The sequence below is a fragment of the Lissotriton vulgaris genome, chromosome 2_1, assembly GCF_964263255.1.
Source record: "Lissotriton vulgaris chromosome 2_1, aLisVul1.2, whole genome shotgun sequence".
NCBI lineage: Eukaryota > Metazoa > Chordata > Amphibia > Caudata > Salamandridae > Lissotriton > Lissotriton vulgaris.
Window position 1 is genome coordinate 284,724,202 of NC_141687.1, and position 26,770 is coordinate 284,750,971.

Genomic DNA, 26,770 nt, shown 5'->3' on the forward strand with positions numbered 1-26,770 from the left:
TGGTTTCTCATCTCTCCTTCTGGAGTTTAAACAAGTTATCTCACAGCTTTTCTGTGCACAATCGGAAAATATATTTTGATATGCTGCTTCAATAAGTTACCTTAAATGGCACTCAAAGCCACATTCACTCTCAATCAAGCATATCCTCCAGTCACTCACTGCTGTCTAGTCAATCACATCACCACATTCACTGTCACTCATACTCAGTCACCCACACTCTGTATTAGTCTCTTTGTTACACTCACTTGGCGTCCTGTTCATTCAGTTAAGTACGCGTGGCACACTCACTCACACACCTCACTTACTCAGTTATCTACACTTCTTTAGGTCACACTCACCAAGTTATCCCTTGACACTTATTCAGCCTCACTCCAGTGGTCACATTCAGTGTGTTCCGCTCATGAATTCACGCTTCCACTACCTGAGGGACACTCGTCACTTACTCAGCACTGGGTTGCCCTGTCTCAAAATTACCCTCACTATGTCAAACTGCAGTTGTAGTCATTCAGTCACACGCTGATTTATTCAGTCTACTCCTGCTTTAAGACAAATAAGCTGTTTTATGGGACTTAATCATTCCCAGTGTCTTGCATCTATTTACATAGTTGAGAAGGTTTTATTTGATTCCTCAAAACCATCATCTCTTGATGGTGCATTCTGGGGTTGACACTAGTATGTTTGTGTAACTGGAGAAAATGTCGCTCTATTAAAAAGACGAGATGATCAAACGCATGGTTGTGTCTTCACAATTGGTGGTGTTTTAGAATCCGTGGCAATTATCCTGGTCCCTGTGTGCTTGCCATTTTGTAGATACAGAAAATAGGACCCTTTTAGGATAAGAGATACTCCCGCCTACAACTGGCTGTTGGTGGGGAACAGAACAAGCACCAGTGAAAACCCGAAACCTAATGTTCGAGGCATATGGGCTGCAGATCACACACTAGTGCATAGATTGCCATCTGGTGGTGGGCCCGGATGATTACACTTTGTTGTTGTCCTAGAAGAGTCTTTGAATGGTAGATGACTCCTTCTCTGGAGCATAGTGCGCATAAGCATCGACTCCATCTTCAGATTTTTTTTTCCGCCATCGAGCTCGGATGTGTTTGTTGCTCGGTCCCGTTACCGATCTCCTTTTGATGCCCATTCCTTGATTTCTACCGTCGGTATCATTTTCGATCGCGCTTTCCTTCATATTTGCGTCGCAAAATCCTGCACTTCTCGATTCCGGCGATCGTCTGGGCCGTTGGGCCCAACTGCGCCATTGGGCCTTCGGCTCATGGAAAGAACACCCTTCAAGAAGTGCCCTCAGTGTGGACACAAATTTAACCACACTGATATACATGAGGTGTGCAATCTGTGCTTTCCCCAGAGTACGAGAGTCGAGATTGCCAGTCCTGCACTTCGTTCCGGTCCAAGAAAACTATCAGGGACCATCGAGCTCAGTCATGGCGCGATCCTCTTCCTCGACACCACATCTCATCATAGAAGAAACTCCAGTCAATCTAGAGTCCGAAGAACAACAGCAGGAAGACGTTGCCGTTTCCGAAGCAGAGGATTCAGCTTCCGGAGCCGAAGAACAAGAAGACAATGACGATCCCATTCCAGCTGGTCAACAGGTCGTGAGTACAAACGTCGACCCTGCTCACACCCTCATACCGGGCCAGGCTTCGGTTCCACCTCCGGGACCAGCTGCACACCGAGCACAAACTTTCGACGCCCGCCTTCGGGCCCGGCAACGAAAACTACCAAGAAGCCTCTAGGCAACTCGGGTTCAAGTCAGCCTGTAGGTCCTGAGAAACAAAAAGTCCTTAAACCAAAACTAACTCCAGCACCAAAGCAAACCTCGGTACCCAAATCGGTCAAGCCGAAAACCAGCTCTGCACGGAAACCAATTTCCACACCGGAAACTATTGAACCGAAAACAACTCCGGTACCGAAACCAATCCAACCAAAGGCCACTTCGGCACCGAAACACACTTCGGCACCCAGTCGGCAACACAAATCACAGTTCGGAACCAATAACTCCGGATCCGAACAAAAAACATGAGCCGAAGAAAGCTTCTGACCACAAGTCTTCGGAACCAAAACCAAAATCTGCTCCAAAGACTGTAATAAACGCTGCTAAACCTTCTAAACAACTCGGCCCCAAGCAAGACAAGTCAGTGCTGAAAAAGGATGCTTCTACAGAACATCCAAAACAAAATAATCTTCTTATTCATCCAAAGACTGGACATGTCATTACTTTGCCTGCTAAAAGAAAACAGGACCCCCTCCCCCCGACAGCTCCAGTCCTTCTCAATAAGCATGCTCAAACTTCTCCTATCAGGGTACCTTCACCACTTCCACAGGTACCAGACTTTGACATTTCCCCTGCACATTCACCATTCATCTCACACAGCCCTGCACCAGCAGATGATGATGAGGATGATTACTCAAGGAGGATAGAAGATGAGCAACCCCTAGATGACCCATATAATATCCCTAGACTATCAGATGATCCTTGAGAAGATTACAATGCACCAGATGCCCCAGATCTACCACAAGATGACGCATACCCTTCTAGGCCATGTCCTCCAGATGACACTATAGGGTTCACACAACTCATTCATAGAGCAGCAACTTTTCATGGGGTCGATCTACACACTGATCCAGTGGAGGATGACGTCCTTATGGACACAATATTACCATCCACACACACTAACAGTGTATGCCAAGGGCGGGAACCAGAGGCACGGGGCTTAGGGGCAAGCCAGCCTCCACTCTACTATGAATCCACAAAAGAAGACTGTCCCTATAATGTGTTCCTAAAGGTATCTACAGATTTAGGGGGAGATGTGTTGCCAATGGGGGCATCTCATAAAAAGGTACGGACTGGCCTCATACACCGCCCGGTGTCATGCTTCATCATCGGCTGTCCTCGCCCTCTAAAAACTTGGTTTGATAGAGGGTGGGCATACACCTGGAGACAGGGATGCACTTCTAAATCTAAGTGATGGCCGAGGGGGAGGGAAAAGTATAGTAAAAACCATTACCCTTGTCCATATCCTAAGTTTATTCAGGGATCAAATGTATGGTTGTTAAAAGAAGTGTCAACAAGGACTAGTCAATAGTGACCTGTATAGGACTCTAGACTGTATTATCTCAGCAGGCAGGTAGTAGGTGTTCATGAAGCCCTCACCCACCAACCTAGTTGGTGGCATGCTTTATCATCGAGCCCACCCAGTGACACCTAGCGTGTCCCGGGTGTGCTACGACGCCTGATTACAGCGGAGCAGGTATGTTACTGAGAGTGCAGTGTGGTGAGTGAAGATGTGAAAGTTAAAACCCAGTACCAGAGGGTAAATTAAATTTTAATGACTGGATCTCCGTGGGCGGTTAAAAACAAGGCAGTGGGACGTTATGGCGGTGGAGTTAAGACCACCTACGTCCAGTGTAGGTTGACCTGTTTCAGCCAGTGCCTTAATTATGCTGGCTTTCCTCAGGACCGAGGTGGTGTGTGCAGTAGTTAAAATTATATTTAAGTGAGTGTGAACGACTAAGTGTCGCACTCGCTAAAGTGCTCTTAGTGTAGTCCTCTCTCTCACTCTTGATATACGCATGTTAAAAGAAGTGGTCAGTGATGTGGGACATTAATCTCCCTTCACTGTGTTACAAAGGGTCGACTTGTTTCTGCTTCTGTGTCCCTGAAAGGTACGTAGCATTCTTCAGGACCAAAGGGGAGGTTATTACTTAGAGGTCCACCTTCCGGCACCTAGTGTCAGAAAATATGGATCTGCTTCTAGTGTGGGAAGGGGCTGCGAATTGCAAATAACCCTCTTTGTGTAGTATCCTAATAAATGACTCCTATAATCTAGCCTACTTGCTCCATGGGAGGGCAGAGGTGGAAGGACCTACTGCGACTTTTGTCTATCTTCAGTTCTTCCAGCCGCTTTCCCTGAGGCGTCCTCTCTGTCTCCCCGTCGATCAGGGTACCGTCACCACTTCCACAGGTACCAGACTTTGACATTTCCCCTGCACATTCACCATTCATCCCACATAGCCCTGCACCAGCAGATAATGATGAGGATGATTATTCAGGGAGGATAGAAGATGAGCAACTCCTAGATGACCCAGATAATATCTCTAGACCATCAGATGATCTTTGGGAAGATTAGAATGCACCAGATGCCTCAGATCAACCACAAGATGACACATGCCCTTCTAGGCCATCTCCTCCAGATGACACTATAGGGTTCACACAACTCATTCATAAAGCAGCAACTTTTCATGGGGTCGATCGACACACTGATCCAGTGGAGGACGACTTCCTTATGGACACATTATTACCATCACATAAAACCACAACCATTTTACCAATGCTTAAAGGGGTTGTGAAACACGCACCTGAGGTATTTAAAGACCCCGTCAGGGCCAGGGTAATTAATCCCAGGTTAGAGAAAAAGTAGGAAGCCTCTCCAACTGACCCAGCCTATATCAAAGGCCAGTTACCATTAGACACATTAGTGGTCTCAAACGCCTGGAAAGGCGCGAATTCACAGACATCAGGGGATGCCCCACCCCCTGATAAAGAGTCCAAACTTTTAGATGCTTCAGGCAAATGCATGACATCTCAGGCTGCCAGCGTCTGGAGAATTGCCAACACTCAAGCTCTCTTGGCAAGATATGATAGGGCTCACTACGATGAGCTTGAAACCCTTATGCAACATTTGCCAGACAAATATAAGACCAGGGCTTCTGACTTAATACAAGAGGGTAAGGTAATCACTAATACTTCCATCCGTTGTGCTTTGAATGCTGCTGATATAGCCTCGAGGGCAATAAATACTGGCATACTGTTACGTAGACATGCCTGGCTGTGCATTTCTGGTTTCTTAATCAACCTTTTGACCTGCAACATCTTTTTGGTCCTACAGTTGATACTTCACTAGAAAAATGAAGAAGGATACTGACACTGCAAAGTCCATGGGAGCTTTACAAACTCAGACTCCCAGAGCGTCCTTTCGTCGTTCCTCTTACAGGGATGACTCCAGAAATTTTCCAACGGACACCGTCTCCTCTTCCTACAAAGCACCCACCCAATCCTCACCCAATAGAGGCTATTACAGAGGGGGATACAGATGCAAAAACACTAAAGGTAGGGGCTGAGGTAACAACACCAGTACTGCCTTCACTCCCAAACAGTGACTTCGCCCAGACCATTCCACTCCTGTCGGGGGGAGATTACAACAGTTCCTACCTGTCTGTAATTCCATCACAACCGACAGGTGGGTGAGACAAATAGTTCAGTCAGGTTATTGCCTGGAGCTCACTTCCACTCCTCCAACAATACCACCCAGGCAGCGTCCCATGTCACACGAACATCACACACTCCTAAAACAAGAAGTGGCCACTCTACTGCAGAAAAATACAATAGAACCAGTTCCAGTACACCATCAAAACACAGGAGTTTACCACCCATATTTTTTTATTCCCAAAAAGGACGGCTCCCTCAGACCTATTTAGACCTGAGATCCCTAAATCTTTACATACAGTCCGAGCACATCCATATGGTCACATTACAGCAGGTCCTTCCTCTGTTAAAACAAGGCAACTTCCTTGCTACCCTAGATCTCAAGGATGCCTACTTCCACATTCCTATCTGTAGTAAATCCAACTACACTGGAAGTAGGTTCAAGTAGATTTATTCATATGAAGTACAGCTTAACAACCACAGGTAGCAGGAGAAGTCCTCACAGCATAAGCCATACAGTAACAGTAATAAATCAAGAGAAAACATTCCAAGTTACTAAGACAATTCCAAATGACATAGTTAGATTCCAGATGACATCAAGTCATGGAATACCACACACCTCCCCCCCTTTGAAAAAAATAAAAGAAAGTAACAAAACAAACAAAAACAAAAAAAAAAAAACCCCCAAGAGAAACAAGGTAATACAAAAAAAAAAAATAAGTTCTAATGTAATCTTTAAACTTTGAAGGAGCACATTTCACGCGCTCACTGCGTCTTAAAGGAATTTCTTCACACTCTATATTTGATTGGTTGTCAATTTCGACACAAGGATCAGGTCGAACATTAGGATTAATCACAACATCAGAATTATTTACAACCTCATTATCTAAATTGTCATAAGCCTCATGCATACCAGAAAAACCATTTGGATTATGGTCTGAAATAAATTTTTCTGGAAAAGTAGTTTTTTGAGTGGAAGAAGCAACAGAAGACTTGCATAAGGAAATCCTTCTCAAATTCCATATTTTCCCTCCTTCTACTCTGAAAGCTTTGCTAAAGATTTCAATGACTTTGACAGGATCAGACCATCTAGAAACTTTCCTGTGAAACAAACCGCCCATTTTTACACGAACTAGATCACCAATCTTTACACTGCAAGTATTATACTTCTTTTTGGCAGAATGTTGAATCATTCTCTCCTGTTATTTCCCAATTTTATCCTTCAATTCTTTAAAATCTACCTCATAAGGAGAATTACCTTTTAACCACCAAGGTAAAAGACGAGAACCTGGTTTCCTCCCTCGTAACAACTCAAAAGGAGACAAACCAGTCACTGAATTGGGAGACAAACGATAGGTTAACAAAGTTGCTTGAAGAGCTTTCTTCCCCTTCAAACCACTCCTTACAGCTAATTGGCAAGATTCCTTGATGACCCTGTTGAACCTCTCAACTTGGCCATTGGCTTGTGGAAAATAATTCGAGGTTCTTTTATGAATAATTCCACAATTTCTAAGAAAGTCTTCAAACTCGCTGCTAATGAACTGTGGACCATTGTCTAAAATAAGTTCCTCAGGTAAACCTTCCCTAGCAAATATTTCATCAAGAAATTCAATCACCTGCTCTGAAGAAGTTTTCTCAACAATTTTCAGTTCAGGCCATTTTGAGAAGTAGTCAATGAGAACCAAGGCATACATTTCTTTACCAGATTGATAACTGAAAGGTCCGATAATGTCAATAGCTAATCTTCGCCAAGGGCCATTAGCATACTCAATGGGAGTAATATCAACAGACATACTCTTCACTGATTTGTCACTCAATGAGCAAGGAGAACAATTCCTGACCCAACTATCCACCATAGCATCAACGCCAGGCCACCAGTGGTGTTCCCTAATCCTCCTTTTAGTAGTGGACATGCCCATGTGTCCTTCATGTGCTAATTTGCAAATTGTTTCCCTTAATTTCATAGGAGGAATAATTTTATCAGATCTAACAATGATGTCCTGACATAACATTAAATCGTCCTTGACCTTATAAAATGACGCCAAATCACCAGAAAGTTTCCTTTCCTCAGGCCAACCTCTAATCAAGAACTGCTTAACTTGATTCAAAACAGCATCATTTTTCATAGCTTCTAACCAATCTTTCTCGGAGAAAACCAAAGAGCTCTCTAGATTTGAAATTGCATTAACATCTGCAAACGAGTATGCGACCTCACAATCAACACTATTCCCTACTTCTACACTTGCTGGAAAACGTGACATACAATCTGCATGAACATTCAAACGTCCTGGAATATACACAACCTCACAACGATATTCTTGTAATTTGGCTGCTAACCTCGCTAGACGAGCAGTAAGAACTCTTCCACCTCCTGCAGACAACATAGTGATCAAAGGTTTGTGATCAGTTCTCAAAGAGAATTTTGTCCCCCACAAAAATTGTCTAAAATGCTGGGAAGCCCAAGTGCAAGCAAGTAATTCTCTCTCAATAGTTGAGTAATTCTTCTCAGCATCACGTAGAGCTCGAGAAGCATACGATACAACAAACTCACCAGATTTATCCTTTTGCATCAAAACAGCACCTAAGCCAACATTGCTTGCGTCAACATAAACAATACACTCCTTACCGACTGAGTAAGGCTTCAAGAATGGAGCTTCAACAATTTTACGTTTCAAAATTTCAAAGGATTCCTGTTGTTCTTTGCCCCACTCAAACTTTGCATTTTTTTTTAATAGGATCCTCAAAGGATGCACAATATCTGAATAATTTTTTACAAATTTACCGTAAAATTCAGTCAATCCTAAAAAGGAAAGTAATTGTTCTTTTGAATTAGGAGAAGATGCATTGACAATGCTGTGAACATGGTTAACTTTGGGTTTGATACCATACTTTGAGATTTCGTGTCCTAGATACTCAACCTTGTCTTGTCTAAACTTACATTTGGTGTATTTCAGCGTAAGACCCTTAGATCTAACTTTCTCCAAAACAGAAGTTAAATTCTCATCATGTTCAATCTAGTCTTTCCCAAAAATCAAAATGTCATCCTGGAAAGCTATAGCTCCCTTGCATTCTGTCAATAACTCTTTCATAAGACGCTGGAAAACGGAGGCTGCACTCGCCAACCCAAAAGGCATGCGCAAATATTGGAACATACCTTCTGGAGTGACAAAAGCAGTTAGTTTCCTTGAGTCTTCATGTAACTCCACTTGGTGGTAGGCACTAGCCAAGTCAATGGAAGAAAAAACAGTAGCACCTGATAACGCAGCAATTAACTCGTGTATGTTTGGCAAAGGATGTTTATCTATCCATATTTCTTTATTAAGACTGCGAAGATCCGCACATAAGCGAAGTTCGCCTGAGCTCTTAAGTGAAAGCGAAACCCAAGGGGAGGATTCAATTGGCTCAATTATGTTTCTTTTGACTAAATCGTCTAGCATTACTTTTAATTTAGGCCTATAAGCTGAAGGAACATTTCTTACCCTATGCCTAACAGGAACAGCGTTCTCATTTAAAATGATTTTGTGTTTAAAATCAACGTATTTTCCCAACTTGTCGTTAAAAATTTCAGGAAACCTTTCAAGTACACTCTTAGTGAAACTAACATTGCTAGATGCATCTAAAGTTAAGTTCACCACTGAATCAGTAATAAACTTTTCAAATCGGGGCTCATCAACATAAACTGGTGGATTAGCGTTAGGATCAAGTTTGATTCCTAAACCACGTTGATGAGGCCAACCAAGAATAGACACGCCCTTGGTAGCAACATAAACGTTTGCTCTGATATCCCAGTTCTTAAAAGATATCTTCGCCCAAAAAAAACCTTCTAGAGCAATTTTTTGTCCCGTGTACCCACCAGGATATATGTCTGGACTCAATAATTCTCTTTGATGCCACAATTGTTCAAAAATATTCTTACCAATAATGGTGTACCACGCACAAGAATCAACAAAAATATCAATAGGTTTGTCATCCATAAAAATTGTACAAGAAGGGAAATTCTTTTGAATACTCTCATCAACAGAAAGTATACAGTTCAAGCTATTAAGAACTTCCTCTTCTTCAGGCGATATGTAATTAATTCTTTGACCAGACCTGCAAACATTACCAAAATGCCCTTTTTTCTTGCATTTTATGCAGATTTTGTCCCAAGCAGGACAACCCTTGTAATTGCCAACATGGTTGGGGCTACCACATCTATAGCAAAATATTGTACCCTTCTTAACAAAACTCTTATTATCATTAGCATTTCGTACATATTCTTTTTTGAAGTTAGATTTACTGTTGAAAACACTTGAAGTGGGATGACTGGTTTGACTTTTAACAATAGCTACTTCAACCTCAGGAACATGTGTTTTCTGATTTTTCCCTCTAATTTCAGATACAAATATTTCGGAATGTTCTCTACCTTTAGCTATTTTCACTACCGCAGCTAATGTAGTCTCAGTCCCTAACCAAAGTCTTTCTTGGATCTTTTTACTTTTTGTCTTCATCATAATCTGATCCCTAAGAACTTGCTCGTAAGATATAGTTTCAAAAGAACAAGTACAGGCAAGTGAACGTAGTGCTGCAACATAATCTTCAATTGATTCGTCAGGTTTCTGTTCACGAGAATAGAATTTGAACCTTTCCATCACAGTATTTATCCTTCTACCAAAACGAATCTTCATTTGCTTAGAAGCAACCACCAGCATCCTCCAAGGGTGGTAGTTTGTCAAATTCTTTTATCCCTGCACCACCGAGACAATGTCTTAAAAGAGCAAGTTTTCTTTTTGCATAACAATCCTCTTTTTCTAAAACATCCACATATGCAATAAACATGGGGTACCAAAGGTCCCATTCTATAGGAGGATCACCTGCAACTTGAAGAAAATGGGGTGGTGCAGCAATATTAGACATCCTGTAAATAAAGGTTGATGTTAGAACAATATAGATTAATGCTAGAACAGTATGAATAAATAAGTAAAAATAGAAATAGTAAAAAAGAAAACAACAGAATTGGTGTGCAAATCACCGTAGTTGTGGATTTGCTGAAATTGAATAATCTCTCTTTTTTTTTTAATAAAGGTGTGCAAATCACCGTTGAAATTTGCAGCAAAGCGTTTCAATTAAAATAGAAGAGGTGAATATTCAGGAATTAAAATTCCTATCTGCTCGGTAAATCCGAGAAAACATGAATTTTTTGCTTCAAACTTCACCAAGATGGCCGCCGTGAGCGTCTAGATGTGCGCGATGACGTGCGCGATGACGCGGTAATCCCAGAATGCAGCGCAAATGGTCGGGAAAGTAAACGAACTTCGGGATGCTCGAGACTCAAGGCTCGAGGTGAGTTCTTGAGTGTTTACTTTTAAAAGTAAGCGAATAGGGGGAGAAGCGTACACGCTAAAGTAATTAAAATGAAAGTCTTCAAATTACGAAAGTGAAAACCGCTCGATAAATGCGGTCGAGGGTGATGATGTCGTGAAAGCGCAGAATTGGGGTGGTGAAGTCGTGAAGGCGCAGAATTAAAATAAATGTCCAAAATAATTTGAAAGAAGCAGACTTACGTTTGAGAAGCAATGTCCAATAAGTTCTTTAAGTAGGTTTGAAAATGCATAGAAGGAGCTTCTCACCGCTGAAGAGGAAGAATTTTCCTTTAGTTGGCAAAATAAAAATTTTGCATGATAATGAAGAAAACAAGTGAACGCTGTCTTCAAAAATCCACTGCTCCCAACGTCGCCAGTAATTATGTAGTAAATCCAACTACACTGGAAGTAGGTTCAAGTAGATTTATTCATATGAAGTACAGCTTAACAACCACAGGTAGCAGGAGAAGTCCTCACAGCATAAGCCATACAGTAACAGTAATAAATCAAGAGAAAACATTCCAAGTTACTAAGACAATTCCAAATGACATAGATAGATTCCAGATGACATCAAGTCATGGAATACCACACTATCCATCAAGCTCACAGAAAATACCTTTGATTTGTACTGGACGGGCAGTATTACCAATTCAAGGTTCTCCCTTTCGGGGTAACTATAGCACCTCGAGTTTTCACAAAGTGTCTTGCCGTAGTAGCAGCACACTTGAGAAGGGAGAACATCCATGTCTTTCCATATCTCGACGACTGGCTAATAAAAGCCAAGTCATACCACCAGTGCGTGCAGCACACGCACCAGACCATTCACCTGTTACACAAGCTCTGGTTCACTGTAAACCAGACAAAGTCACATCTCCAACCATCCCTCTCTCAACAGTATCTAGGTGCCACAATAGATACCTCCAAAGCTCTTGCATCCCCGAATCCAGCAAGAATACAAAGTATGCAAGATCTTCTACAAAAATTCCAACCGCAACACGCACTGCCAGCTCGAGTGTTCATGCAACTAATTGGAATGATGGAGTCTTGCATCTTCATAGTACCGTGCGCAAGACTCCAATTGCGCCCCCTGCAAAAGTGCTTAGCAAGCCAATGGAACCAGGCTCAAGGTCAATTAACAGATCTGGTGGTGGTGGACGGCCAGACCCATCGCTCTCTGCAGTGGTGGAACACCAAAAACCTTTCCAAAGGACGGACGTTCATAGAGGCCGTTCCACAGGTGGGGCTATCCCTCACCGGCTCGGGATCTCATTTGGCACAGCACACAGTACAGGGCAGGTGGACACTGCAGCAAAAGCTACTCCACATAAACCAACTGGAGTTGCTAGCCATTTTTCTAGCTCTAAAATCTTCCCAACATTACCTATAAGGCAAGGCTGTGTTAGTGAGCACCGACAATATGACAGCCATGTACTACATCCAAAAACAGGAAGGAACACACTCCTTACAGCTTTCCTGGCTGGCACAGAGCATATGGAGGTGGACCATTCCTCAAAAAGTCTTCCTATTGGCAGAACATCTACCAGGAGTTCACAATCAGGTTGCGGATCTGTTAAGTCGTCAGAGACAACAGATTCACGAGTGGGAACTTCATCCGCAAGTTCTTCAACCTTTTTTTTAACAGTGGGGACAGCCAGAAATCGATCTGTTCACCACACACCTCAACTCCAAATGCCCAATCTTCGCCGCCAGGTATCCACACCCATTGTCCAAAGGCAATGCAATATGGATGAGTTGGTCAGACAGATTTGCGTATGCTTTTCCGCCTCTCACACTCATTCCGTTATGGTGCGCAAGCTGCAGCAACACTCCCTCACATTGATTCTCATTGCACCAACCTGGGCAAGGCAACCGTGGTACACCACACTACTAGAACTCTCAGTGGTACCACATCAGAAACTAAAACTCTCTCCACACCTGCTAACACAGAGCCATGGAGAAATCATGCATCCAGATTCCATGCAGCTCAACCTAGCGATTTGGCTCCTGAGGTCTTAGAATTTGGATATCTGAATCTACCACTTGATTGCATGAATGTTATCAAAGAAGCTAGACGTCCCACCAATAGGGCATGCTATGCAGCCAAGTGGAAAAGGTTTGTTATATATTGCACCAATAATAACATTAACCCACTGGATGTTTCCATCCAAAGTAGCATATGCTACTTGCTACATCTACAAAGATGCAATTTAGCATATTCATCAATCAGGTTACATCTTGCTGCTGTAGCAGCTTACCTTCAAAACAGACCACATCTGTCATTACTCAGAGTTCCTGCCATCAAAGCCTTCATGGAAGGCCTCAAAAGAAAAATTCCTCCCAGGGTGCCACCCTCCCCTGTATGGAATCTAAACATTGTTCTCACTAGGCTAATAGGTCCTCCATTTGAACCCTTGCATAAGTGTGACTTACAATTTCTTTCATGGAAATTAGCTTTTTTAATTAATATTGCTTTACTCAGAAGAGTAAGTGAGATCCAGGCATTAACAATTCAAGAACCATTCTCTCAAATCCATTACAACAAGGTGGTTCTAAAGACAAATCCCAAATTCCTTCCAAAAGTCATTTCACCGTTCCGTGTCAATCAATCTATTGAGTTGCCAGTATTCTTCTCCCAACCTCAAACAGTTGCTGAAAGAGCTCTCCATATATTAGATGTCAAAAGAGCTCTCCTCTACTATATTGATAGGACAAAGCCATTTTGTAAAACAAAACAGCTTTTTGTGTCCTTTTCTCCTCCACATAAAGGTAATCCCATTTCAAAAACCGGGATTGAAAGGTGGATTGTTAAAAGCATTCAAATGTGCTACCAAAAAGCAAAACACACTCTGTCCATTCCCCCTAGGGCTCACTCACCCGTAAACTAGGGGCATCTATGGCATTTTTAGGGAACATTCCCTTAGATGATATCTGCAAAGCAGCTACATGGTCTACACCGCATACATTCACAAAGCACTACTGTGTAGACGTGCAAGCAAAACAACAAGCTGCTGTGGGTCAGGCTGTACTCAAAACACTATTCCAAACCACTGCAACAGATACTGGTACTTACCGCTAAGGGTGAGAAGTGCTATGCAATCATTGCACTAGCGTGTGATCTGCACCCCATATGCCTCGAACGGAAAATGCTACTTACCAGTATGCATCTGTTCTTGGCATGTAGGGCTGCAGATTCACATCCCGGCTGCCTCTTTCTGTTCCAGTATTATCTTAATTAGATACACCATACATGGACGTCTCTTTCTGTTCTCACACAACTCCATCATTTTCCCTAATGGCGAAAAACAATCTGAAGATGGAGTCGATGCCCATGCACACTATGCTCCAGAGGAGGAGTCATCTACCATACAAAGACTTTTCCAGGACAACAACAAAATGTAATCATCCAGGCCCACCACCAGATGGCGATCTATGCACTAGTGTGTGAATCTGCAGCCCTACATGCCAAGAACAGATGCATACTGATAAGTAGCATTTTCATTTTCATTCCTCCCCTTTCCCTCCACCCCCATTATGGCACCTCACACAGTAAATCTCAAGACGGCACCTATATCATGGAGGAGCCCTATGGCCCGTGATTGTCAGAACTTGTTACTCCGGTCACCTACTTAATTTCCATCTGCCAGGGCAATTAAGCTTAAAACTCAGAGGTAGCTTGGGCATGCTAATTTAGTAAATTCATTCAAGAGGAAGAGTAAGGATCCCAAAGAATAATAAAGATCTACTCCCCGTGTTTGTGTACAGAAAACATAATTCCAAACTGAGGTGGCATGTTCGGCAAAAGAATGATGGGTTGGAATGCTACCCTGAATTATTTCAGGTGATTAGATTTATTGCAAGCATTCCTCCCATCACCTCATTTTATTTGAAGAAACATATTTTCCAGTGCCATCAGATCAGAGAGTCAATATATCCAAAGTCTGCACTATGGAGACTACTCCGAACCCCATAGTGCTAGTATAGTGTGCTTGGCTGTATATAGGACAAAGGAAAGGTGTGTCTGTTTGGTAGACCAGAATGATATTTGTGGGAACCCTTGGCAAGGTGGTGTTTAATAAGTTGTCTATATCTCCCAGAACCATGACCCAACATCACTGCAGCTTTGGAAAGAGCCATAGTTAGTGTAAAAGGGTATCTCAGTTGCAACACCCCCTCTAACACTCTGGTAATTTGAAAGGATCCCAGGCGATTAGTCTAAGTAGTGTATATAACCTGTGGTACAGAATTATCGTCAGCATTTCCTTGCCCATTGCACAGGTTGCGGTCATACAGGCTGTTCTGCAGATGTCATCACACTCCTTTTTGGATGACGTAGGACCTAACACTTCCTCCTACCATCATGTTACTTTCCCACTCCCAGGGTGGGACCATCATACATTTATATATGTCTAATTAAATGTGTTTTCATATTCTTTTTTTAGTGAAGATTAATCTTGCTAGGGGTTGAACATCTTTCTGGGTGACCCAGGGAAGGATCTGCAGGTGCTCCTTTTTAGCAAGGCTGTTTTCAGATTTAATCTGAGCAGCAGATGGCTGTAAAAGTCTCTGATCCTTTTCCAGCTTTATTCTTGCCACCTTGCATATGTAGCACTGGATAGTGTAGGGCTAAAGTCCGGGTTGTTAATGAATGATGTGATAGGGAAGGGTGTCGGTGTCAGCCCTTTCTTGGGTATCACTTTTTTTTACAAGCCCCCAGTTCGTTTTTGTCACTGTGGAGTGTAGGAAAGTGCCCTTTTCGATATGGCCACCCCCACTTTTTGCTTGGTATTTGATTTGATTTTGTCTAGAAGTGCACTGGGTTGCTGTTAGCCGGGCCCCCAGTGCCAGATCTCTTTCCCAAAACTGTATTTTCTTACCCAATTGGAAATACCTTTACTACCTTCTAAAAGTCCCTAGTAAATGGTACCAAGGGCCTGAGGTACTTCAGAGGGTCCGCAAGGACTGCAGCATGAATTGTACCATTCTAAGGGACCCCTCACCAAGCTCGTGCAAATGGCCACTGCAGGCTGCTTGTCTTGATGCAGACAAAAGTGAAAACATATCATGGCACCCAGCCTGTGCACCATGCTTGCTGACACTGCATGCAGTATAAGTAAGTCATCCCTGCCTCAGGCCTCACGGCCCTTAGGCAGGGTGTACTATGCTACAGGTGAGGGCCAAAGTTGTCTTGCCCTGCAAGCTGTTGATCCACCAAAGCCTGGGAGGACTGCCAGCACTTTTCCAAAGACAAAGGAACTTCAGTGGAACAGCAGAGTTGCATCTCGCAGGTACCGAAGACTGAGCTGTAAGACCCCCAAGTCTGCGAAAGCCCTACACCAAGTAGGCACCACTGCACCATAGCCTTCTAGCACTCGATGAAGTGGGTCGGCGGTGCCAGCGTGATCCCCAGACTTGAAGCCCACCTTGGGTCTCTCCATTGTGGACATTCCGACGCCACCTGCACCATCTATCACGACCGCTCCCAGTGAGGAAAATCTGATGCCTAAGGACACCCCTACACCCGTCTCCCCTGGCCTGTGGAGAAGAGGACTGAAGGTGTCCCCCTTCATGAGCATTGTGAGTTCTGAGCCCCCCCTGTTGGTTCAGTCCGACTCTGCAGCATCTGTTAACAAAGGCTGATCTCCATCGACTTGCATTGGGCACCCAATGCTGTTTTGCACCAATGCTCCCGGATTCCCACGTGCCGCTGGATGTGATCTGCTAGTGCTGCCTTGGACCTTACACCATACACACGTCCCAGAGGTCGGTCTCTTAAGTTCCTGCAAAAAACTTGTATGCCGTATTTGTTTTTCCTACAGTAGGATAACATTGCTGCCTCTGAAATTGGCATGGATCTCCTTATTGGCTCATGTGCATCATTTATTATCTGTTGTGCGTATTTGCAGATGTCGGAAACTCCTCCTTGGGATTGCTAGAGCAAGTCCCTGCGCACTCGTAAGGGAATCCCCGGACACTTTACACAGTATAACTTGTTTTGATATACTACATACAAGAGCCAGCTTCCTAAATTGGTGGTGCAGCAGTTGGATACAAGACTCGACGTCTGCTGTACCACATGGATAATAATTGATTCCACTAAAGAATCCTAAATTGTCTTCAGCTTCCATAATTTTTTTGTATTTTTTGTTATTGTTTAAAACCTAGCTGTAAAGGCCTTGTGTTAAGTCCCATGGTGTAACTGTTTAGAATTTAAAACATATTTAAGTTAGTTAGGCCTTTAGAAAGTACTTACATGTTTTTCTAGTTTTCTAAAAAGGTCCCAACTACTTTAATACCATGTCGGAGGCAGGTCCTTCCCAGGAGGTCAATGTGGGACCCTAGGAGACGCTTAAGTTATACTGACTTAAGTCCCACTGCCAAGCATGGAACCTTCTCAATGGACCTAGTCTCAATAAGGCACAACTGTAAAAACTGCTTGCATATAATGCTAGATCCCTGGCCGAGGAAGGAGCTCCTACTGAGAGAGGGAAAGACGACCCTGAAGTGGTTTAGGTTGATAATGATTCCAACAGTGGTCCTACTGATAACAATACCACTGGTGGTACTACCAGTAGTGCACCAGAAGACTTAGAGAGTGAAGATGCTGATCTGTCTAGCCTAGAGGATAGTCTTAGAGGTCAAACTCTTCGCTTTAGAAAAGGAAAGAGCTGAGCTGGGCCTAGAACCCTTCTCTGGTGGCAGGAAATAAATTGGGAGAAAGCAGAAGCTTTTGACCCTATGATCCAGAAAGGGATTTACAGAGGGTGATGATATCGTCAAATAGTTTACAGCCTTTGAGAGGGCTTGTAAAATGAGGCAACTCAGCCAAAGGTTTTGGTGCTTTCCTCTGGGAGCTGTTCTCAGGAAAGCGTAGGGATGGGCTCCTGACACTGAATGTTCTGTTATGTTAGAGCTTTATAGAATTCTAGTTCGGCCTCTCCCCACTTCAGATTCGTGGGCTCCAAGACAAACACGGTCTAAGGGTGGGTACCAGGGTGAGAACTGGTATCCCATGTAGGGCTTGGTACTTTAATTGCAAGGCCAGTGGGCACCAAACAAAAAACCCAGCTGTCCCTACAAAAAGAGTCCCCCTAGTGCACCTGCACTCAATCCAGTGGCAAGTTTCCAGATGGGATCCCAGGTGAGCCCTGACCGTGTGAGAGAGCTCACCGAAGGAACTTTAGTCTCAGAGGGTGGGGTGAATGTACCTGACCTGGCTGCCTGGTCTGTTAACATGGAAAAATACAGACAACCGCCTCATATAAATGGGATCAGAGTTGTAGCCCTGAGGGATACAGGTGCACGTGTCACCATAGTAACCGAAAAACTGGTATCACTTGGACAATATCTGACTGGTAAGACATTCACAGTTCCCGATGCTGATAATCAGGGAAAGGTCCATGCCATGGGGATGGTGTCCTTGGAATGGGGAGGAGTTACAGGCCAAAAAAAGTTGGTGGTATCCTTGGCAATTCCTGTAGATTGTCTGCTAGGCAATGATCTGGAGATCTCAACATGGGTGAGGTTGAAAGAAAAACTCATGCAGCTTTGCTGGGTATACCGGAATGAGTGTGTGCATAAACAAGAACGCCATGCAAAGCCCTAAATGAAAAAGAGGAGTTGGAGTCTGGAAGAATGACCTAACCCTGTTAGATAAAAGGCAAGAAAACAGAAAAACAAGCTTCAAATCAGCCACAAGCTCCAGTCTCTACTCCTCAGAGAGACGACCTGTCAGACCCAGACGGAAATGTACCCGAGGAACTTGGGTCTCACACGGTGGAGCCCCTGGGTTCGGGGGATCTTCTACCGAAGATCTGTGCTAGAGGCAGAGGACATGTCCTACTCTTGAAAGCCAGAAACAGCAAGCTTCTGATCAGGAAAAAGGAGATGTCAGTGGCTCTCACAGAACCTATTGGGAAGAGGGGACTCCTCTACACTGAGGCCAGAGACACCAAACCTGATGCAATGAAGAGAGTGGTAGAGCCTCTGATTATTTAGAGAGTTCTTACTCACTTTGACTCATGACATCCCCTTAGCTGGGCATCTTGACCGGCCAAAAATTGGAGTAGGTTAGTTACCCACTTCTACTGTGTAGGTATGTCCTAGAAGGTGAAGGAGTTTTGCAACTCCTGTGCCTCCTGCCAAGCCAGTATAAAAGTTGGTGGCCACCCAAAGGACCCATTAATTCGACTCTTAGTGGTTGTGTTTCCCTTTGAAAGGTAGGTGTTGACATTATCGGTCCCTTAGACCTTCAAGCAGCATCAGGGAGCATATTTTTACTGGTGGTGGTGGATCACGCCACCAGACACCCTGAAGCAATACCCCTTAGGTCTACTACTGCTCCTGCCATGGCTAGAACCCTCATTGGTATCTTTTCCAGAGTGACTTTTCCTAAGAAAGTGGTGTCAAACAGGTTCCATCTTCATGTCTGGATACCTAAAACACGTGGGGGCTGAATGTGGGGAAGCATACAAGTTTACCACCTCATATCACCCGCAAACAAATGGTTTAGTTGAGAGATTCAAGAAAACCATGAAAAGTAGGATTGGTTGACTCACTGAAAAACTCTGAAGGAGATGGGATGTTTTACTGCCATACATATTTTTCAGCTACAGAGAATTACCACTTCAGTTTGGTCATACTGTACAGGGGCCATGGTGTCTGGTGAAGGAAGACTAGAAAATACCTATCAAAGAGCCTAAGCAAGCCATAGTGGACTATGTACTCTGTTTTCGTTCCAAAATGGCTGAATACATGGAAAATGCATCCAAAAATATAGCGGCCAGCGAAGACCTCCAGAAGCTCTGGTATGACCAAAAGGCTGCACTGTTGGAGTTCCAACCAGGGCAGAAAGTGTGGGGTGTTGGAGCCTGAGCCCCTTGGGCCCTCCAAGACAAATGGAGTGGACCCTACTGTATACTAGAATCAAAAGGGGAGGTCACCTATCTGGTGGACTTTGGCACTTGCAGGAACCCCAAAAGTGAAATCCATGGGAACCGCCTTAAACCCTACCATGACAGGGCTAAAGTGGCCATGCTAATGGTCACTGAAGAGGAGGAGGACGAGAGCTAACCTCTCCCCGACCTCCTCTGCCACAACCTTAAAGATGGATCAGTGGAAGAGTTGTCTTGTTAGACACCCACTCAGCCCAACAGCCGTCTCAATGCAGGCGAAGCCTGTAGCAGTATGCTGAGCTCTTCTCGTCAACCCCTTGTCAGACAAGCTGGTGTACCCATAATGTGGACACTGGAGACAGCCTACTGGTGAGAAATAAACTCTACCAGCAGTCTCACCATGTCAAAAAAAGCATCAAAGCAGAAGTAAGCAAGATTCTGGAATTGAGATTCATTGACGTTCTGAAAGCCCCCGGGCCAGTCCACTTGTTTTAGTCCCCAAACCTTATACCAAGTGTGGTAAAACTGAGCTGAGTATTTTTTTGTGGGCTGTAGGGGCCTCAATGCAGTAACCAAGACAGGTGTGCACCCAATTCCTGGTGCTGACGAATTGATTGACCAATTAGGGGCAGTCACATTTCTTGGTACTTTTAATTTGACATCAGGGTACTGGCAGATTGGTCTGACCCTAGGAACAAAGGAGAAATCTGTATTCTGAACCCCAGATGGGTTTTATCAGTTCACTGCCATGCCATTTGGACTAAAGAATGACCCTGCCACCATCTAAAGGTTGGAGAACAAAGTCCTGGAGTCCTCAAGTGCGGCATATCTTGATGATATTTCTGTCTTTAGCTCCCCTTGGCAGGATCACCTGATTCATATTGGTAAGATCTTTGAGGCTGTATGAAATGCAAGCCTCATTATCAGAGCAAACAAGTGCCAGATAGGGCAGGGCTTTGTTGTATACTTGGGCCACCTGGTAGGTGGATGATAAGTTCAATTCTTACATCCCAAAATCCAAACTGTTGTGAATTGGGTAGCTCCAACCACCCAGACTCAGGTCAGGGCTTTCCTTAGCTTTAGTGGGTATTACAGGAGGTTTGCAATGGGGTACAGGTCCATTGTACCCCCTCACAGAACTGACCTCCAAGAAAATGCGAAAGAAAGTAAACTCGATAGTGAGCTGTCAGAAGGCTTTGAAAACTCAAAAGGAAGCAATGTGCTCAGCACACATTATAAAAGCTCCAGGATATTAGAAGCAGTTCATAGTGCAGGCAGTTGCCTCTGAAAAGGGGGTAGGAGAGGTCCTATCCCAAACCAATGACGATGGCCATTAACAACCTTTTGCTTTCATTAGCAGGAGGTTACTCCCCAGATAGCTGCGTTGGAATGCCATTCAGAGGAAGCCTTTGCTGTGGTTTGGTCCCTGTAGAAGTTGAGGCCATACTTGTTCAATCGCACATCCTTGTCCAAACCGACCACAGACCTCTCAGATGGCTAAGGCAAATGAAAGGTGAAAAGCCCAAGCTGTTGATGTGGTCCAGCTCTTTACAGGGAATGGACTTTACAATGGAACATAGACCTGGGACTGACCATGCCATTTCAAATGGTAGTTGCAGTTTCTTCCACTTAGAAGATGAAGCCCCTCTAGGGAAAGGTTAGTCTTATCTCTTTTGTTTGGGAGGTTTTTATGTAGGAAAGTTCCCTTTTCGACATGGTCACCCCCACGTTTTGCCTGGTATTTGATGTGAATTCAACTGGATGTGCACTGGGTTCCTGCTAACCAGGCCCCCAGTGCTGAATCTTTCCCAAAACTGTGCAATTTCTTACCCAATTGGTAATACCTTCAGTACCCTCTAAAAGTCCCTAGAAAATCTCACTGCTGGTACCAAGGGCCTGAAATTGTAAAGAGGGTCCCCAAGGGCTGCAGCACAAATTGTTCCGTCCTAAGATACCCCTAACCAAGCTCCTGCAAACATGCACTGCAGGCTGCGTGTCTTAGTACGGACAAAAGTGAAAACACAACATGGCACCCAGCCTGTGCGTCACACCTGCCGACACTGCATGCAGTATAAGTAAGACACTCCTCCCGCAGGCCTCACCGTCCTAAGGCAGGGTGCACTATACCACATGTGAGGGCATAACTGCATGAGCAGTTATGCCCCCGTGCAGGTCAGTATTATTACTGCCAGAACAAGTGATCAGGGAAGCCATTTCAAAAGAATGTGCTGGACGCTGGTGAAAACGATTTCCCCAGCTACGTGATGGTTTCACTGAAAATAGGGATGTTTTGTATCAAACATCCTAGTTTCAAAGGGCATACCGGCTTTAGTATACAAATCTTGTTTCTCTCTCAGGAGAAGAATCCAATTCTTTGTCCCGAGCCATTTGGCACTGGGACCTGTTGAAAGGCTAGCTAGTCAGATAGGCGTGTCCACCCTCAGGCTAGTGCCATCCCTAAGGTGGGCTACCTGAAGTGGAGGCAACTTTTCAAAGTTAGCCATCTTGGTGATGGAAAAATCTGGAACTTTTTCAGAGGGTTTTGACCGCCTCCCCCAGGAAGTGGTCTTATAGGGGGCCTAGTGACTCCAAGGCTAGGTAGCCCATTAGCTACTACCGTGCACCCCCCCTAACGCTCCTAAATTCAGTATTTAGGGGTTGCCTCATGTCGGATCTTGCTGATAAGAGAACTGCAGAAGAAGCTACTGACATACCACCAGCCCTGCCAGCCTGTTCGCCTATTGTCAACAATTGCACAAAAGTCATCTCTTCCTGCAAGCTCCTGATCCTCCAGAGCCTGGGAGGACTGCCAGCACTTCTCCTGAGACACAGGTACTCCTGTTGAACAGCAGAGTTGTTTCCCTGCATATCGCAGGTACCATGGACTGAGCTGTTAGGCTCCAAGACCGCATAAACCTGACACTAGGAAGCTCCACTGCACCGAGCTGCCTACTCCAAGCTGAAGTGGGCCAACGTGGCCCGTAGAGCCACTAGGTTCGAAGCCCACTTAGGGTATTCCCACTGTGGAATTTCGAACGCCGCCTGCACCATCTGTTTGCAGGCCCCATCTACCATGACTGCGCCCGGTGACAAAAACCCAATACCTAAAGACAAGTCTGCACCCATCGCCCCATCCCGTGGAGAAGAGGACCGCAGGTGTCTCCGCGCCCTGAGCATCGTGAGGTCTGAGCCCCCCCCCCCCCCTGTGGTTCAGCCTGACTGGACTCCCATTCTGACACTAGCATCTGTTAACGAAGGCCGATCCCCATCGACTTGCATTGGGCACCCTTTGCTGTTTTGCACCACTGCACCTGGCCGCCCTCGTGCTTCTGGAGGTGATTTGCTGGTGCTGCCTTGGACCTTGTCTCATACAAACTTCAAGTCCCAGAGGTTGGTCGCTTACATTGCTGCAAAGAACTTGTATGCTGTTTTTGTTTTTCCTTCTATAGGATAACCTTGCCACCTTCGAAAAGTGCAGTATGTTCCGACTGTTTGAATGTGAATGTATTTCTCTTGAAAAACATACTTCCCTGATCCTTTTTGACTTGGTGACGAAACACATATAAAGATACGACCTATTCTTATAAATTGGTGTGGATCTCCTTATTGAGTCATGTTTATCATTTATTGACTGGTGGTGCTTATTTGCAGATGTCGGACACTCCTCTGATAAGTCTAAGGCTGCTGGACCATACTACCCCCTAAAAGAGCTCCTTCGGATACACATATATCTCATTATAATATACTACATAAAGAGCCAGCTTCTTACAGGATGTGTACAAACCCCATGCCCAATACTTCTTAAGCCTCAGGATTTTCCAGATGTGGATGCCTGCTATTGTTTGGTCAGTGAAGCACTAGTATTTCTAAGATTCATTGAGGTTGCACTCCAAGATGTATCAAACCTGAACAACAAAATAATAGTCAGTCAGATTCGGGACTCCTAGTCCTTCACTCTTGTGGTGCTTGTAGGCCACAAGCCTTGCCACCGTTTGTTACTTTTCTCCCCAGAGGAAGGACTTGATCCTTTTTTGTAGTTTTGAGAGCATCCCGATGGAGGCTGAAACGAGAGAGCCTGCATAAGAAAGAGGATTCTTGGAAGGGTATGTTCGAGGCATGAGGGCTTCTGAATTCATATCTCTGCATAGATCGCCGCCTAGTGTTGGGTCCGGATGATTGCACATTGTTGTCCTGGAAGAGTCTTTGAAGTATCACGATATAGGTGGCTCCTCCCCTGGACTACAGTGCGCATGGGCATCCTCTCCATCCCCAGATTGGACATCCGAACCCAATGGCGGAAAGAAACAATCTTAACTCCAGTTCAATAACTCATAAACTTTGTATCCCTAAGGCCAAAAGGCTTTCTTAGCGTCGGTATTGTTTCGCTCGGTGCCTGGCCCCTTCGATTCTTCGATCGGCGTCGAAAAGTCAACATTTTCTCGACGGCTCAGGCCCAGACTACATCGACGATGGAACGGACTCCGTTTAAGCGGTGTCCTGTGTGTAACTCCAAATACTCGAACTTAGATGTGCACCCAGTGTGCAATACCTGTTTGTCCCCCGACCACGACGAGTCAAAATGTTTCGCATGCTCCAGGTTCCGATCGAAGAAAACTATCAAACTTCGACGCGCGGCGAGGCAGTCGGCCCAACAGTCGGCTCCAGCACCTGCGAACATCTTTGATGCCGGGGACGAGGAACTCTTCCAGGATGAGGAAGAGGCGGAAAATGATGTTCCCGAAGAAATGTCGGAACCGGCGTCAGAGCAAGACTCCAATTTCGAAGTGGACGAGCCGGATGAGGAGTTCGTCCACGACCTGGACGTCGTCAAGGTAGGGGACGACGATCAGGCCCTTGCGGCCGTTGATGACGACTCCGGTGGTGAACCGAGTCCGCCCGTAGTTCCAGGGCCCGTCATTGACACTCAGACCTCTCCGGCTCCGGTCGAGGCATCGCCGAAAGGCCTTAGCCAAGATCCTTCCCTTCGGTCTACAGCCCCACGCCATGGCCAGGCTAAGACCCCTTCAAAGGAGCCATCGGTCGATTCCGTGAAATCGAAACCGAAACAGGTGGAACAGAATTCGAAACCGAAACTACTCAAAATGGTGGTCGGTTCGACGTCGACGCACTCCTCGAAGCCCGTCGTCAATCCTTCGACGCCGAAGGTATCCGTCGGCGCCAAAGCTGGAACCTCGAAGCCGGGCTCTACCACCAGGACCGTCGCCTCGAAGGCCTCGGCGTCGGTGCAGCCCTCGACCACTTCGCATGGCGAGAAGGGCAAGGGGCTTCCGCTCGAGAAAGGCCAGCCACCCCTCTCGGGGCTCAAGGTTGGACTGGCGAAGAGGGTCGAAGCCACAACCAAGGACGTCCCGAAAACGTCGTCGACGCCCAAAGACGGAGGCGCACCGCGCAAGGAGTTCGAGTCGACGCGCTCTACGGAGGCCTCGAAGAAACTCGAAGCAGGCGCTTCCGGTTCGAAACAGGCTGAGTCGACGCCCCTTAAGTTTGGCCTTCCACCAACAGCACGCCCAAAATCTCTAGAGGCTTCCAAAATGGCAAGGGTGTCCTCACATGCACAGGTCGTCTATCAAGAGCCTTCTTACGACAACCAGACAAAACTGTTCATTGACTCTGAGTCTGGCAGGCTCACCATTCACAAGCGGAAAATCGCGCCCGAACATCCTTTAGAGGGTTACAAAATTCCCCTCAAGAGGAAGATGGACTCCGCCACCTCTCCGGTTCTTGTGGAACATCTTCAGGACTACTCGCAACATACTGCTCATTCTCCAACACAGAGTGAGGAGGACTTAACTGCAGACTATAGCCAAATGGGCTTCACTTACAATACTGACACTGATCAGGAGGTCTCAAATCAATGGTCTGGGGCAGGGGATCAAGGCGATGATCCTGATGAACCTCAGACTACTCCAGACTCTCAGTCCTATACTGTCAAACAATCTCCGACAGAGGACACTGCAGCATTCAATGCATTGATTGAGCGCGCTGCCCTCAATCATGACGTTGAGATGCATGCTTAGCCAGTGGATGAAGACTTCTTATTCAACACCTTCTCCACGTCCGAACGCTCCACCAAGACCCTGCCCATGCTTAAGGGGGTCCTCAAGCATGCCGCAGCTATTTTTAAAGAGCCATCCAAAGCCAGGGTTATCAACCCAAGAATCGACAAGAAATACAGGCCTGCGCCAGTGGACCCCACCTACAGCAAAGGCCAGCTCCCCTTGGACTCCCTTGTTGTGGCTAACGCACGCAAAAGGGCTAACTCTCAATCTACAGGGGATGCCCCCCCTCCGGACAAAGAATCCAAAATCTTTGAAGCGTCTGGGAAGAGGGTGGCGGCGCAGGCCGCTAACACTTGGAGAATAGCCAATACACAGGCCCTGTTGGCTAGGTATGACAGGGCGCACTACGACACCCTGGAACAATTAATGCAGCACATGCCTGATATGTACAGAGAGGCTGCGGAAATGGTTATACAAGAGGGTAAACTGATCTCCAATGCATCCATCAAGTGCGCATTGGACGCAGCGGACACTGCCGCTCGAGCAATCAATACCAGTGTAATGCTGCAACGCCAAGCATGGCTGCGCATCTCAGGGTTTAAACCTGAGATCCAAACTACTCTTCTTAATCAGCCGGTTAACCCGGACTTCCTGTTTGGACCCGATGTTGACACAACACTAGAAAAGATGAAAAAAGACACTGAGACCGCAAAGTCCATGGGGGCTCTCCAGTCACAGCAGTTTCGGAGCGGTTCCTTTCGTCGCTCCGGTAACAGGGGAGCAACAAGAGGGCAAGCTCAACAGCACTCACAGTACGGCAAGGACAACGCACAGTCTACATACACTAAAAACACCAGAGGTGGATACCGTGGGAACAGCGCCAAGGGGAGAGGCCGGGGCAGTAACAACGCCAGGTCCTCCACTCCCAACAAACAGTGACTTCTTGTCACTGCCCCCGACCATCTAACACCTGTCGGGGGGAGACTCCAGCAGTTCCTGCCACTCTGGGAAAACATCACAACAGACAGGTGGGTGAGACAACTTATCCGTTACGGCTATTGTCTAGAACTGACCTCCACCCCCCCCCACATACCCCCAAGAAACCGTCCTATGTCCGCAGAGCACTCGCACTTATTGCAGCAAGAAGTTCTCTCCATGCTGCAAAAAGGAGCCATAGAACTCGTGCCTGCCGCAGAAAGGGGTGCAGGGGTGTACTCCCTGTACTTCTTGATTCCAAAAAAGGATGGATCCCTAAGGCCCATTCTGGACCTCAGACCCCTCAACCAA

General features: G+C 45.5%; 2 protein-coding genes across 4 annotated transcripts in view; both read left to right on the forward strand.

Moving 5' to 3' along the window:
* The window catches only part of TUBD1 (tubulin delta 1), a 239,849-nt gene that overhangs the window by 175,140 nt on the left and 37,939 nt on the right, over positions 1 to 26,770 (forward strand). The window lies entirely within an intron of this gene.
* LOC147729980 (uncharacterized) lies at positions 1,446 to 26,422 on the forward strand. Its single transcript, XM_086958415.1, has 3 exons — positions 1,446 to 1,623; positions 2,509 to 2,663; positions 25,502 to 26,422. Exons 1-3 carry the CDS (start codon positions 1,446 to 1,448, stop codon positions 26,420 to 26,422), a joined length of 1,254 nt encoding a protein of 417 aa, XP_086814541.1.

Excerpts from the sequence above, each read along its gene's own strand:
- LOC147729980 (XM_086958415.1), top strand. The coding sequence starts at position 1,446 with ATGGCGCGATCCTCTTCCTCGACACCACATCTCATCATAGAAGAAACT. Across the intron at positions 1,624-2,508 it reads AGCTGGTCAACAGGTCGTGA|ATTACAATGCACCAGATGCC; the intron begins GTACAAACGTCG and ends ATCCTTGAGAAG. Across the intron at positions 2,664-25,501 it reads CTGATCCAGTGGAGGATGAC|CCAGTGGATGAAGACTTCTT; the intron begins GTCCTTATGGAC and ends ATGCATGCTTAG.